General features: G+C 65.5%; 1 protein-coding gene across 1 annotated transcript in view; it reads left to right on the forward strand.

Moving 5' to 3' along the window:
• Positions 1 to 14,661, forward strand: part of SORCS2 (sortilin related VPS10 domain containing receptor 2) — a 458,467-nt gene extending 443,806 nt beyond the window's left edge. The window contains exons 22-27 of the mRNA XM_040625236.1: positions 3,487 to 3,599; positions 4,578 to 4,703; positions 7,371 to 7,470; positions 8,073 to 8,175; positions 10,521 to 10,624; positions 13,338 to 14,661. Of these exons, the coding sequence (XP_040481170.1) occupies positions 3,487 to 3,599; positions 4,578 to 4,703; positions 7,371 to 7,470; positions 8,073 to 8,175; positions 10,521 to 10,624; positions 13,338 to 13,402 (611 nt within the window). The 3' untranslated portion in view covers positions 13,403 to 14,661. The remainder of the gene's footprint in view (positions 1 to 3,486; positions 3,600 to 4,577; positions 4,704 to 7,370; positions 7,471 to 8,072; positions 8,176 to 10,520; positions 10,625 to 13,337) is intronic.
• The last annotated feature ends 16 nt before the right edge of the window (positions 14,662 to 14,677 follow it).

Raw genomic sequence — 14,677 nt, forward strand, 5'->3', positions numbered from 1 at the left:
CAGGAGGGGAGCGTGAGGCCTTCAGCCCCATGCTGCTCAAACCCAGGGGAGGGGCAGCAGGTGCGGGGAGCACGGCACTGCATAAACCCTGCGTGTCCGAGTGGCACCCCAGCTCCGCAGAGAACTGGATCAAAGAAACAGGAAGCAGGAAGCATCCGAGGAGGTGAAATAATGTTTTCCCAGTTGGCTGGGAAACCCCCTAGGAGGCTTCCCGTGTGCGATCTTTCTGGCCATGTTCCCGACACCCTCCAGCCTGTGTGGGGGGCTCCCTCCCTCCGGCTCCTGGCTCAGGCCTCAGTGGCTGTCCCCGCCCACCGGCCCGCAGCCCTGACTGTCGGTCTCTCAGCCGGGCACACCTGGCCCCGGGCCCTGCTCCCACTCTCCTGCGTCTCTGCGGCTCCCAGGCCCGCATGACCGGCTGGCCGCCCCAAGGGCAGGGCGGGTTTGGTTCCTGGCGGCCTGGGGCCCTCGCTCTTCGAGGGGAGGAGTGAAGGGATGAAGAGTACGCGAGCCAAGGCTGGCCCCTCCGCTTTGCCATCTCTCCTAAGTGGCCTCGCGGGATTTCCTGCAGGGAGATGTCCTGACCACCAAGTACCAGGTGGACCTGGGGGACGGCTTCAAGGCCGTGTACGTGAACCTCACGCTGACCGAGGAGCCCATCCGGCACCGCTACGAGAGCCCCGGCGTCTACCGCGTGTCCGTCAGGGCGGAGAACGCGGCCGGGCACGACGAGGCGGTGCTCTTTGTCCAGGTCAACTGTAAGTCCGTCGCCCCTGTGAGGCCCAGAGCCCGCGGGCGGGGAGCAGGCAGGCAGGCTCACGTCCACGCCCCAGGCGGTGTGTGCGGCGGTGGGTGGGTGGTGATGCGGGGGGATGTGCCGAAGTTGACCGAGAAGCCCCCTCTGCCACGGCCAGTGCCTGATGTCCCCTCGCCCCGGCTTTTCCTGCCACCCGCAGCCCCCCTGCAGGCCCTTCACCTTGAAGTGGTTCCCGTGGTCGGTGTCAACCAGGAGGTGAACCTCACGGCCGTGCTGCTGCCCCTGAACCCCAACCTCACGGTCTTCTACTGGTGGACTGGCCGCAGCCTGCAGGTGTGCGGCCCTGGCTGAGGGGGCGGGGTGCTGCCGGGGGCTGGGCGGGAGGACACAGGGTATGACAGTGTGGGGTTGAGGCGAGCACACACCAGCTTTTCTTCCGGAGCCTCTGCTCTGGTCCGCCTGTGTCTGAGTCTGGCGGACGCAGAAGAAAGACTGGACCCTGCCTTTTCCTGGGGAAGGAGATGTGAACAAAGCAGGTGACCTGAGTTGTGATAAGTGTCACAGGAAGGGGACGGGTGAGGTGTCGTGAGCTCCAGGGAAGATCAGGCCGTTTCTAGTCTGGCTCTTGGGTGTGGTCAGGGAGGGCTTCATGGAGGAAGGAAACACTGGGGCTGGACCCAACGTCAGAAGCCTCACCCAGAGCCCTGCATTGTACCCTGTAAGCAGCAGGGGGCACAGACGGTGGCTGGTAGGAGGGCTGGAGGGTCCCTGTGGGCAGGGCTGCCCGTCCTTAGCCTGCAGGCCCTCAAGAGTCACAGGAGCCATCCTTCCCTCATTCGGTGGGCTGCAGCCCTGTGCCCCAAGCAGAAAGACAGCAACAGCGGCTGAAGGCCCAGACACAGAGGCCCCAGGTTGTGTTTCTCTGGAATGCGGAGGGCTGAGGAAGGTGCTTGGCTCTGGGTTCGAATCACAACGCAGCTACCTCCAGCCCAGCAATTTGGGCAGGTCTGGAAGGAAGGGACACTGGGACACTCCGTCCAGGCTGCCTTGGCTTAGAGCGAGTGGCTCAGGGGGGTGGGGGGCCCTCCCCGTGCTGCCCCCATGTCCTGACCAGAGCAGGGGAGAGTGAGCGTTCTCAGTGAGGGCCTGGGCAGCGGGTGGGCTGCGGGGCTGACTGTCCCTGTGCGGCTGCCCGCCACCCCCAGCCCTGACCCCCAGTCGTGTCCCCTGCAGCCCTTGCTCTCCTTGGAGAACTCCGTGACCACGCGGTTTGCAGACACAGGGGACGTGCGTGTGACGGTGCAGGCGGCCTGTGGAAATTCGGTGCTGCAGGACTCCAAGGTGGTCCGCGTGCTGGGTGAGTCCTCCTCCCCGGAATGGGCGGCGCGTCTCGTCCTTTGCAGGAGCTCCGGGTTCGGGTGACATGGGGAGTGTAAGCCGCAGACACCCTGGTTATGCCGGGCAGCCGCAGGCTAGGGAGAGGAACCATTGAACACGGCTCTGACGCTCCCCGGCTTCTCGGGCCTCAGTTTCCCATCTGTAAAATGAACATGGATATGTCTCTGTGTCCGTGGCCCTCGTGGGCCTCACACAGCACAGATGAGGGCGCGGCTGAGTGACTTGTCAAGGTTGCTCAGTGATGCTTCCCAGGAGCCTGACCTCTCCCGCCACCTGACCTCTCCCGCCACCTGTCCTCTCCCGCCACCTGTCCTCTCCCGCCACCTGACCTCTCCCGCCACCTGACCTCTCCCGCCACCTGTCCTCCGAGACCCGTGACACAGCCTTTGTGGAGACTCAATTCTGAATCCGCACGCCATTTGCTGGTGCTCACGGGGGCCCCCAAGGCCCTCACGGGAGACATTTACCATAGGAAATTCATCCTAACGATGGAAGAGACCCCGCCCCCACCCACTGTGGTGTTGCCCTTGTCATCCCACCAATGAAACCTCATTTTGCTTTGAGAACAGCCTCTCTGTGGCCAGCAGCCATCAGTTAAATATTTAGCGGGCCTGCCTTTGGCTGTCCCTTCCTTCACAAACACGTGTGCACGGGGTCCTGAGCCCAGAGCTCGGAAATAGCCACCACTTTCCCCGCATGACATGCTGGGTTCTCTGTTCACAATGCACGTGTCCCTCAGGCCACTCATCCCTGCAAAGCCTCCTCCCGTTCCCAAGTGAGAAACCCAGGGCTCAGGAGGGACACGGAGAGAGTACAGTGAGCCCTGAGGCTGCGGGTGCAAGCCAGCTCTCCACCACGGCCCGTGGCTCTGGCGTGGGCCTCTGACTGAGGACCCCGGGGCACGTGAGGGAAAGGGAAGGTGGGGCCTCTGCCATCGTGGGACTCTTATTCTGGTGGGGGAACCAGCCCAGTGAAGTCCCTGGATCCCAGGGATGGAAGCCCAGCCTCCTGGGGTGTGCATGTTCTCGAGAGTGAAAGGGCAGAGCTCACGGTGCACGTGCCAGGCCCTCCCTCCCTCCCTCCCCGGCGGGCTCCGGTGTGCTCCTCGCCATCGTTGCCGTCCGCGCTGCCACGATCACTACCTGGTGCTGGTCGGTGAGGTGGGCCTTGCCTGGGGTAGCTGCCGGCACACGGAGGACTCTTGTTTTCCAAAAGCGGGCATGGGGTCTGACCGTGGGCAGTCCTGAGCAATCCGGGTGGGTGGCCTCCTGTGGGGGGCAGAGCCCCGCTGCCCAGGACTGACCAGCTCGCCCGTCTCTGCCTCTTTTCAGACCAATTCCAGGTGGTGCCTCTGAGGTTTTCCAGGGACCTGGATGCGCACAACCCCAACACCCCCGAGTGGAGAGAGGACGTCGGCCTGGTGGTGACCCGGCTGCTCTCCAAGGTGCCTCCCAGCCCCTGCGGGTGCCCCAGAGAAGCAGGGGCGCCCGGGCCCCCCAGGGTGGGATGGGGGGCTGCCCTCAGGGTGACCTGACCTCGGTCTGGCTGCCCTGGGAGTTGGAGGACAGCTCGGGCCTGCTGCCCTGGCTCTAGGGGACTTGCAGCTGGAGTACCACCTTGCAGGGGAGGGACAGGCTGGTGTCCTCCATGTGCATTGAGTGAGCACCAGCTGTTTGCCCAGGACCCAGTCACTGTCCTCTGATGGCCTAGAAGCTCCTGAATGTGATTTTCATTTATTCACGGAGTCTCTCTTTTGGGCCGGACACTGGAGACAAAGAGGAATCAGTGTGCTTGCTCCCTCTGGGGAGCTCACAGAGAGCAGAGAGAGGCCTCGGGGTGGGCAGAGGGCACTTGGGGCCCTTGGTCCCCCAGCGAGAGAAAAACCAGCTCCCTACAGTCATCCGTGTCTGCCACAGGCTGAGGCCCGCTGTGGCCGCGACTCCCCTCAGTCTGTTAATAATGCTGGTGATACTGTCCTGGGCATCGAAGGGTGAATAGGAGTTTGCCGGCTGGAAGTGTGTGGAGTGGGGTTCTCAGGATGCAGAAGCTGAGCTCTGTGGGTTGAAGGGTTTGTATGGTCAGGAGCCCTGACATCTGGGAGGACATTAGCCAGAGAGGGGCCTTCTCACTGTGACCCTGGCCACCGTGTGAGGAATGGACTAGAGGCAGCAGGCCTGGCCTGGGGGAGGCCGGTGTCGGGGGTGAAGGGCAGAGGGACCAGGAGAGCTGCAGGAGGCGGAACGTGGTGGCACGGGGTGCTGGGGCCGTCCGCGTGTGTGCAGGGGTCAGGAATAGCTCGCAGGACAGACGGCCAGGACTTGGACAGGCCAAGAGGGGAGAGAGGGTATTCCTGGGGGCCTCGGAGTGCAGCAGGGGACAGAGAAGGCAGGCGGGTCAGAGTGGCTCCTCTGTGTCCCCACAGGAGACCAGTGTCCCCGAGGAGCTGCTGGTGACCGTTGTAAAGCCAGGACTGCCCACCGTGGCCGACCTGCACGTGCTCGTGCCCCCTCCCAGGCCCACAAGGAAGAGGAGCCTGACCGGTGACAAGGTATCTCCTGTGACCGCGGGACCCAGGTTCTCGCGGCACCGCCCGGGCTTCGCGGCCTCGTGCCGGGGGCTTGGGGGTCAGTCCCCACCAGCACACGAGTCTCACGGAAAGGCCCATTTCTCCCCAGTCGCTGCCCGACACAGGCGGCTGGCCCTCCTCCATCTGTGGCGACCCCACTCGGAATTCTGGTGGCCTCCAAGGTCACTGTGTTGGGGGTTGGGGAGGCACAAGGGCCCCGGGGCCAGACACCCCATGGGGAGACATGTGCCACCTCCTTTCCCATTCTGCTGCCTGGCGCTGGTCACCCCGGCCCGTGCTGACTGTGAGGGCCATGGGCTCCCGTGGTGTGGGGCTCAGGACAGAGCAGAACTCGGCGCCCATGCAGTCAGCAGACAACTTCACTGCACAGCACAGCTTCCAAAGAATAGCCCACATCGGGAGGGGTGCAGGACCCGCTGTGTGGCAGGCGTGGGATGGACCCAAAGATAAGTCGGAGCGGCTTCGCGCCCCCCCCGGGGTGGCTTCACTCTTCCCGAAACAGACAGCAACCTGGGTTGTGTGCAGAAACAGGACCCCTCCTGGCTGCTGAGCCCAACCGTCGGCAGCTCCCCGGAAGGGCAGGCAGGGTTAGCGGACGACGCGGCAGCTCGGCCCCGGGGCGCGGACGCGGGAACACTGTGGCTGTTTGTCCACACACATGTGCACACGGAGGGTCCCAGCAGCCCAGACGGCCACGCGCGCCTCGACAGGGGTGGGCGGACAAGATGCGTCCAGCGCACAACGGAATCTCACTGAGCCATAAGAGGAAGGGAGCTCTGACACCTGCTGCCATTTGGACGAACCCCGTGAACGGGATGCCGAGGAGGGAAGCCGGTCACGGAGGCCACCTGCTGCAGGACCGCGTGGATGGGCAATGTCCACAACAGGCCAATGCCCGGGCCGGGGGGCGGAGGTGGTTGCCAGGGGCGGGAGGGGCAGGACTGCCGGCGGGCATGGGGTTTCTGGAAGGAAGGATGAAAATGTTCTGGAAACGGTGGTGATAGTCGCACAGCCGCACGTGTACTGAACACCGTGGAATTGTGCACTGGACGGAAGTACATGTTATCTCCAGAGAAGACGAGTCAGCAGCTCCGCTGGCCCCGGACCAGTCGTGAGACACGCCCACGGAGGCCGTCTGGAACACGGACCGGCGCCGAGGGGGTGCAGCACAGGCTCGCGGCACCCCGGGGCTGGGTGGTCGCGTCTCGTTCTACAGGCGAGAGAAGTGAGGCTCTGGGGGGGGGGTGCATCAGGAAGGACGGAGACAACACGGAGCCCCACGGTCTTTCTGGCTGCGGCCCCACCATGCCGGGGCTGCCTACTGGTCAACACGTGACTGTCTGGATCTGACGCCCGGCACTTCCCAGAGGGCATCTGTATCCGCACCTGGGGGCACCCAGGCCCGCCGAGCCCCCAGCCCCTGCCCATGCAGCATCTCTGGGTGTGGGATGGCAGAGGCTGGAGAGTGACCATACCCATTTCTCAGACGGGGAGCTGACCGCAGAGGCTCGGCACAGCTTGGGGAAGGCACGGTGGGGCTCGGGGACCTCCCTCGCTCTTGCCCCCCGAGTCGGCGAGCAGATGAGCTAATTCTGCAGTAGTCAGGTGTGGGTGCCTAAGAGAGATTTGGAAGGAGGCAGAGGAGGGACAGAGGGGCGCCCCCACCCCCGTTGTCCTGAACGCTGAGAGTAAGCCGCGGGCCCGAGGTTGGTGAAAACTCACAGGGGCTTGTCCTGGCCGCGGACAGCACGGCAGCCACCCAGCCCCTGCTGGGCACGGGGCGCAGGGCTAGAGGCATCGCACGACCTGGAAACAGAGAGCTCTGGGTGCCGTGCCTTCTCCAGGCCACAGAGAGCGGCACACAGCCATGTGCCTTCCTGACCCTTCAAATCCTTGTCGTTGTCCCCGTCCCTGATGCGGACCCCTCATTCCCAGGGAACGCCAGGTGCTAAAACGCTGTGCGTGGAGCCTGCGTTTGGCCCCCGGGAATGTCCCACCCAAGGTACCTGGGGGGGGGGGCCTCCGGGACCGCCATCCCTCTGGAGGCCCCCTTCCCCAACGCCTCTACACGTGCCTGTGCGGAGGCATGACCCCTGAGCACCCACAAGGGCCAGTCGGTTCCCTTCTGAGCACCAGGAAAGCGCCCCCTCGTGAAACGGCGAGCCAGCCCCATCTCCCACCCCATGTTCCGGCCACATCACCTGATGGGATGGCTCTCCCTCACGTGTGGGGTCACTCTCTTGCCTGCATCACCTGTCCTGTCCCCATCTCATTCTCTTCTTGGTCTTCCTCCTATGAGATGCCTTCCCTGACCACTGGCCTGAGGGCCTCCTGGAGCACCCCTGGGTTCCCCAGCTTCACGACACTCTGTGGTCCCGACCAAAACAAGAGCTCTGAGGTCCTGGCTGGGCCGCCTTTGTGCCCCATTGTAGGTTCTCGGTGAAAGCTGGCTGGTGGGGCTGGTGGGCAAGTATTACATGTTACAGATGAGGAGACTGAGGCCCGAGGAGCCCGAGTGCCCCCCCCAACCCCTTGGCCCTGGAGACTCAGAGCGGACATCTGCCCAGCTCCCTGCTCCCTCCGGTGGGTTCCAGAAGACCCTCCTCACTCTCCCCCTCCTGCTTTCAGAGACTCACGGCCATCCAGCAGGTGCTGAAGGCTCAGAAGATCAGCTTCCTTCTGCGGGGCGGGGTCCGGGTCCTGGTGGCCATGCGGGACACGGACACAGGTGAGGGGCCAGGCGCTTCCCCCGCCTGGCCCGGGCTCCCCCTGCAGGGTGGGGTGGGCGAGCATCCCGGCCTCACAGGTGACACCATTACTGGGGGCGCTGGGGGCCGAGGGCTCCTCCTGACTGGGTGGTCGCCCCCAGTGACGACCGGGTCAGACCCGAGGGCCTCGCTCTCTGTGCAGGCAGCATGGAGCCCCAGCTTTCACTTACGCAGACATTCGGGGTCTCGATGACCTTGGCCCCCCGCCCCCACTGTGGGACTGTCCTCTCCTGTCACACGTGCGACCTTTCCTGGCTTGGGCAAGAATGTTTGCAGAAGCCGAGGCACTTCCCTCCGCTCTGGAGAGACCTGGTGCCCATGGGGACACGTGGCAGCCTCGCCGCACGCCCGCGGGAGTGTGCACAGAGGCATTCTGTCCACCTTCCAGAAGGCAGCCCCGGGGCCCGCGTGTACGCAGTGGGAGTCCAGGGGACCCAGGGGCCGGGGTTCCCCCCAGACTTGCCCGGGCCGCTCAGCCACCCCAGAGAACCGGCCTGACACCCTCTGTCCGAGGAGCCCGGGCCGGGGGCGCCCTGCCCACCACCAGCTGCTCGGCTTGCAGGTTCGCAGAGGCTGGGAGGCGCCGGTGGCTACTGGGCAGTGGCGGTCCTCTTGGTCATCGGACTCTTCGCGGTGGGCGCATTCATCCTCTACAAGTTCAAAAGGCAAGGCCGCCTGGCGGGCTGGGTGCGAGGTCGGGCCTTGGGCGGCGGCCGCAGGGGGCGGGCGCTCGTGCAGCCCCGCTCTGGCTTCTGAACGGCCCAGCCCTGGCGGGCGGGGGGGGGACACAGCTGCTCACCACCCCCGAGTGTCTTCCAACCCCAGCTTCCCCTCTGCCAGCGTCCCAGCCTCATCTCCCTCAGCTCCACCCCGCCTTGGAGGGAGGCCCTCCGAAAGTGGGATTTGTCACGGCCAGGAGGTGGCATCTGACGCCAGGATTTCTGGTGCTGAGGCCAAGGCCCGTCCCAACCCCGAGAGTGTCAGGTTCAAGCCGCGGGACTGTAACGGCAGGTGCCGGCTCTGCTGCTGCCTTCCGGCCGGGCAGAGGAGCTCCCTTGCTGGCCAGGCCCCTTCCGGGCCCCCCGAGCAGCCGGGTCTTCAGAAGGATGAAAGATGCACTTGGCCCTTCGAGAGTCCGCCCCCACGGCCTCTCTGGGTCACGTCTGCATGGGCCAGGAGTGCTGCCGACTTGATTGTCACTGACGCAGGGAGTCCCCGTGATCTCCATTTATTTGAAGAGTCTGCTCTCCTGTTCCTGATGTGCGTGGTGCCGGCCGCAGCCCCGCCATCCGCACGGGTATCGGGCTGAGCCCCACGCACCGGGCAGCCCCCCCTCCACCCCCCAGTGAAGGGGCGTCCCTGCTGGCCACCCCACTCCCTTATTGCTCCACACTGTTCCAGCGCTCAGGTTCCCTCAGAGACAGGCCACGGGGGTGTGGCCTTGCCAGGTGGGACTTGTGTCAGAGCCTGGGTTTTCTGCACTGTGGAATGGGCACGTGGGTTCTCCAGGGGGTGTTAAGGGCAAGCATCCGGCCAGCCCCTCCCCCTACCGTGCAAGTGTGTGTGGGAGCCTGGTGTCCTGTGTATTTGCAGACATTCAACAAAAAAGGAGAGGTTCCCAGCCGTATGTGCCCCGTCAGGGTCTCTGTCCCAGGGTGCCATTTACCGAGGGCAGGGCCCCATCCAGACGGCGGGAGGGCCCAGCACAGCGCCCGGGCCCGGCTCCTGCCCTGCCGCCCAGCTCTGCAGCTTCCCTTCCCCGGGCCTCAGCTTCCTCATCTGTAATAGGGGCTAAGAAGGAAGGAGGGGTTGGGAAAAGGGAAGGAGGAAAAGAACAGAAGGAGAGGGAGGAGGAGGATGGGGAGGATGCTGAGTGGGCCCAGAAGGTGCCCCGAGCAGGGGTGAGGGTGTGTGTGCTGGTCTGCTTGGCACAGTGAGTGTTGTTAGTGAACGATCGTGCTCCCTCGGCGGGAGGGGTCGCCATGGAAACAGTGGTGCAGTTAAAGGGGCGAGCGTTCACCCCCAGAGTGCCGGCTCACACAGCAGACGGGTGCCGGCTCGCAGAGAAATGTCCCGCTGGTCCTGAGGCTCTAGGGTCTGACGTGGCCTGTGGGGCCCCGGGAGCTGGCTCAGGGTTCGGTGGTGTGGCCGTCCGCGTGGGCTGGGCTCGGCTGCCGTAACAAACAGCCCGAGGGTCTCCGAGGCTCACAGCCACCAAAGGCTGACTTCTCACTCATGCTGTCCCCTGGAGCCAGCAGGGGCTAGCCTCTCATCAGCCCTCGGGGGCAGGGCCTTTCTGGGGTGCAGGGGCCACAGCAGAGAGACGTGAGTTCTGGGAGGAATGAGTTGTCCTGTAAGGGTTCCAGCCTGGAGATGACACGTGTCCCGTTGGGTCGCCCTCAGCGGTCTGCCCCCTGCGCTCCTGCGGGACTGGCCGGGCCTGGTGAGCGGCGTCGGAGGAATCCTGCTCCTTCTCGGGAACCGTGGGCTCTTTCCAGTTGCAGACTAACTAGGCATTGGATGTGAAGGAGCCTGGCCCGGGGACCCCGAGCCCAGTCCCAGCGTAGGCAGAGGGGGCTATGCCCACGGTCTCCTCTCCCTCTGGTCCTGGAGGGACAGGAGATTGAGACTGCACAGCCCCAGGACCTGGGTGGGACTCAGCAAGGTCCTCTCAGAGCCAGGTGGGCGTCGCATTTGCCGTGGGAATGTCCCACCCACCCCGTCAGTGCCCAGCACACTGCTCTCCCATAGATGCTGGATGACAGGGGACTAAGAGACAGTAAAACACCCTTCCTGCAATATGACCTCCTCCCTGGGGGAGCCAGACAATGCGCACCTGTGCACCGGGGCCGAGGGAAACCCAGGGCTGCGGGAGCTCACAGGAGGGAGGGCTTCCTGGAGGAGGTGATGGGGCAGGAGAGGAGATCCAGGAGCACTGTCTGCACCACGCACAGGAGTGGTCTGGGGCCAGCGGCCCGGGCAGCACCCTGAGCCCCACCTCGGCCCACAGGAAACGCCCCGGGAGGACGGTGTACGCCCAGATGCACAATGAGAAGGAGCAGGAAATGACGAGCCCCGTGAGCCACGGCCAGGGCGTCCAGAGCACCATCCAGGGTGAGGGGTTTATAGATGATGATCTCGACTCGCAGACTCTAGGTAACGCCCGCCCCGAAAACCCCCTCCCCACCCTCCCACGGGCCCCGCCGGCTGCCCCGGGCCAGCTAAGTGCGCAGGACCCAGGCCCGGGCGGACGGTGGCGGTGTGTCCCCTCCATCTGACGAGGGCACGACCGGAGCTTAAATCGGGGCCTGGGGACATGGGGCACCACGTCCAGCCCCCTGGGGAAGCTGACTGTTCTCGGGATGTGGGCACTCTCTCCCCAGTGCCCTCAGCGCCCCCAGCCGTCCTGGTCACTGGACGTGACGATTTGTGAGCACGCGGGCACTGCCCCTTACCGCTGACACAGTGCTCTGTGGTCTCACCGCGCGGCCCCACACTTCTCCCCGGGGCTTCCTAGCTCAGCCTGGGCCGTTGACTCAGCGGTCAGCTGTGCCCTCCACAGGGGCTGTCCCCGTGAACGCCTGCCGTGGTCTCTCCATGTGGCCTGGGCTCCCGCACAGTGTGGCGGCCACGTCCTCAGAGCACCTAGAGAGCCAGCCAACAGGTGGCAGCCACATCACCCTTCATGACCGTCACCCCTGTCCCTTGCGTCTTGCTCTGTCGGTTGAGGCAACCGCAGGGTCTGTCCATCTTCGAGGAGGGGCACGGTCTCCACCCTCCATGGGGAGAGCCTGGAGCCACACTGTCTGAGGGGCATGACACGTCCCCAGAGGGGAAACTGAGGCTCCAGGAGCCGCCAGGACCTCCAAGGTCTCTTGGAGCCTGAGCTGCCGGGGCCGTGGCCCTGCTCAGCTTCGGGGGGTGAGCATCTCGTGGGTCGTGCCACGTCAGCAAGGTGGGAGGCGGGCTCCTTTCCAGAGGTGAGGACACCAGGGTGCAGGGAGATGAGCTGCCTGGACCCGAGGTCGCCCAGCTGGTGGGGCGGTGCTGGCACTGGGACCCCCAAGCCCACACGCTCCATTTGACCCTCCCAGTTCCCGCCTGTGCCCCGTCTCTTGGCGACCAGTCCCCACCTCTCCAAGGCCAGCAGCCAGAGCCTAGGCACTGTGAGAGTCAGTACTGGGAGTCCCACATCAGTACTGGGAGTACTGTGCCTCCTGTGTCAGTACTGTGTCCTCCTGCTCGCTGTGTCGGGCATGACCTCCGATCAGACTCCACACTTGGTCAGTGGTTGGAGGCGAAGCTCAGAGATGTGAAGTCGTTCACCCCGGGCGGCACAGCCCCCAGGTGGCTGAGCTTGAACCCAAACCCAGGCCTGCCAGACCCCGAAGCCTGTGTCCTTCCCTTTTCCCTCGGATGGCCGGGGAGAGGACCCCCACCCTTTCTCCAGCCCCCAGCCTCGGGGGTGGTCCCTGACTCTTGGCACAATGGCCCGTCGTCTCCCACACCTGCCAGCCCCGCCGTGTTCCCTGGGGGTGGTGTGTCTGCCCCTTCCGGGGACATGGCGACAGCTCTGCCGTCCTGAGCCCCAGCTCCATGCTGGGCCCTGGGTGGAGGGGTTGCCGTGAGCCATTCGCCAGATGAGAAGTCTGGGGTTCAGAGTGGACCCTCACCCCGCCCAAGTCACTTAGCTGGTAAGAGCCGGATTCAAGCCCAGCTCTGCGGCTCCAAATCCTGTCCCCCCACCCCGCCCGGCACTGCAGCCCTCAGGCTCGCGGTGCAAGCCCTGTGAACCCCCAAAGGTCCCCTCCACCAGTCTCTCCCCTGCTTGGGGCTCCACACTGCCCCCCACATCGTCGCCCTGTCCCCACCTTCACGCAGGTGGTGTCACAACTGCACGACCGGCCGCAGAGGCTCTGACGGCCCCAGGGCTTCCCCAGCTCGGATGGAGGGTGAGGGTGTCCCAGGGAGACCCGAGCTCTGCTCTCCAGCCTGTGGCACCTGTTTGCTGCCACGCTCCTGAACACCAATAAGAGCATAACAGTAACAGGTTATTTTAATCGAGCACTTAGTATGCGCCAGGTGCATTCCCCATGTAATCCCCACGTGGTCCCTGAAGGGCAGCACCGTGACGCCCACGTTCCAGATGGCAAAACCAAGGCCACAAGGAGATGGACCTTGACGAGGGTCTCACCCAGCAGGTCGGGCTCTCGAGCCCCTCACCCCGCAGCCTCGCAGGTGCCACAGAGCCACGGGCCGCTCTCTCCCGGTGCCCGTGGGGTGGCGGGAGGCAGCGCTGGCGGGCGTCACTCCAGGCCAGCCCCCTCCCCTCTCCCAGCCGTCCAGGCCTCTGTCCCCTGGCCTCCTGCTGCAGCCTGCACTCTGCCCCCACCCCCAGCTACGGCCTGCGTTTCTGATGTCACCGAGACCCTTCTGTCTCCTGCCGCTCTGGCCTCCCCACGCCGTGCCCTGCCGCACGCACTGCCAGGGGGGGCCGCAGCCCCTCCCACAGCCCCTCCCCCAGCCCCTCCCGCCACCCCGGCCACCCCGGCGCAGGTCAGTGGGTGCGGCAGCGCCTGGTGGCTGGCCTTGGCCTCACCTCCAGCGGCCCGCCGGGTCCACTGCTTGCGACGGCACCGGGAGAACCCACCCGCCACGCACCCAGGAGATGGAGACGCCCACCACACCGCGCTTGGGCACCACCTGCTCGGCGGAAGGAACCGCAGGATGCCCCCCGACGTTGGCTCCTAGCGCTGCGGAGGCCACCCTGTCCCCGGCCCCTCTGTGGCGGGGGGCGTGCTCACGGGCGGGCGTGTCTGTCTCCTAGGGAACCACTCAGGCGTGGTCCTGAGTATCAACTCCCGGGAGATGCACAGTTACCTGGTGAGCTGATGGCCCCGACGCCCGCGCCCGGGACACTCTCCTCCGCGCCGTCGCATCCCTGGAGGGCACCGGTGCTGGACCCGCGGCCCTCAGAGACCTGCGGAAGTGGCACCTCCTCCAGCCGTCCCCACGCACGGTGACGGACGTCCCCTCTCTCAGCTCATGCCCGCCAGCCCACGAGACGCACGGGGTGGGGGCTGTGGCCCCTCCCCTGACCCCCTGGACACCAGGCCCACGGCGCCACCCGCCGCCCCACCCCAGCTCTGGGCACGTCTGTGCCCCGGCCCCCCGGGTGGCTGTCCCGGCTGCTCGCACCCCGTCGCCCCAGCCCCGGCCCCCCTGGAGACGGGGAGGTGAGCCTGCCCGGGCTGCCCGTCACTGCACCGTGGGCCCTGTCCCCGCACCTGGGCGCTGGAGTCCTGCTTTCTTCCTCATCACCCCCAGGAGGGCGGCTCCTACCCGCATGGCCTCCTCCTTCGGGCGCCTTCCGGAATCCGGACAGCCTCTGCCCCAGGCCCCACCCCTGCCCCAGGCCCTCCCAACACAGCCCTCTGTGCCTCCCGCTGCCCGCTTTTCAACCCGCAGATGATGTAAATACCTCCCTAGGCAGCTGTTGGCGTTTTGGGGGGTTTGCTCCCCTTTCTAGTCTCACGTCCGGGCACTAGCCCTCCACTTTGCTTTCTCAGAGCCCTGTTCTCGGGAACCTTTCTCGAGTGCCTGGCACTGGTCCTCTGCCTCTCCTGGCTCCGTTCCTTCCCTGGGGCCCAGAGGGGCCCGCGCTCTCCCAGCTTTGCCCCCCACACCCCCCCCGGGGCCCTCGCACCCCAGGGATCCAGTGTCTGCAGGTCTACACGCAGGCAGCGCGCTCCCTGGGCTCCCCACCCACCTGCCGGGGTCTTCTCCAGCAGGCATGGTGGGACCCCAACACTCCCCCAGGTGCGCCAAGGGTCCTATGCTTCCTAGTAGTTTGAGGAACCTGGGTAGGAACCCAGGGACTGGCCAAGGTTTCGGATGGCAGACGGGAAGGGCCACCCAGGAAGGGCCCCATTCTGAAGATGGAGAAACCGAGGCCCAGAGAGGGGGTGGACTTTCCCCAAGCCACACAGCAAGACCGTAGCAGAGGTGCCCCAGGGACCAGCCCTCTGCCCTCCCTGGTGCAGCGATTCTGCTCACTCCCAGATGCCTAGAACCAGGGACGCTAGCCTCAGTCTACACATGTGAATATAGCGGGGTGGGGGGGGGGATGTTCACCTTTTGCCTTGAAACCAGAAGTCAGTATTCCCC

Source organism: Ursus maritimus, unplaced genomic scaffold, assembly GCF_017311325.1.
Source record: "Ursus maritimus isolate PB19 unplaced genomic scaffold, ASM1731132v1 scaffold_8, whole genome shotgun sequence".
In the NCBI taxonomy this organism is placed as follows: domain Eukaryota; kingdom Metazoa; phylum Chordata; class Mammalia; order Carnivora; family Ursidae; genus Ursus; species Ursus maritimus.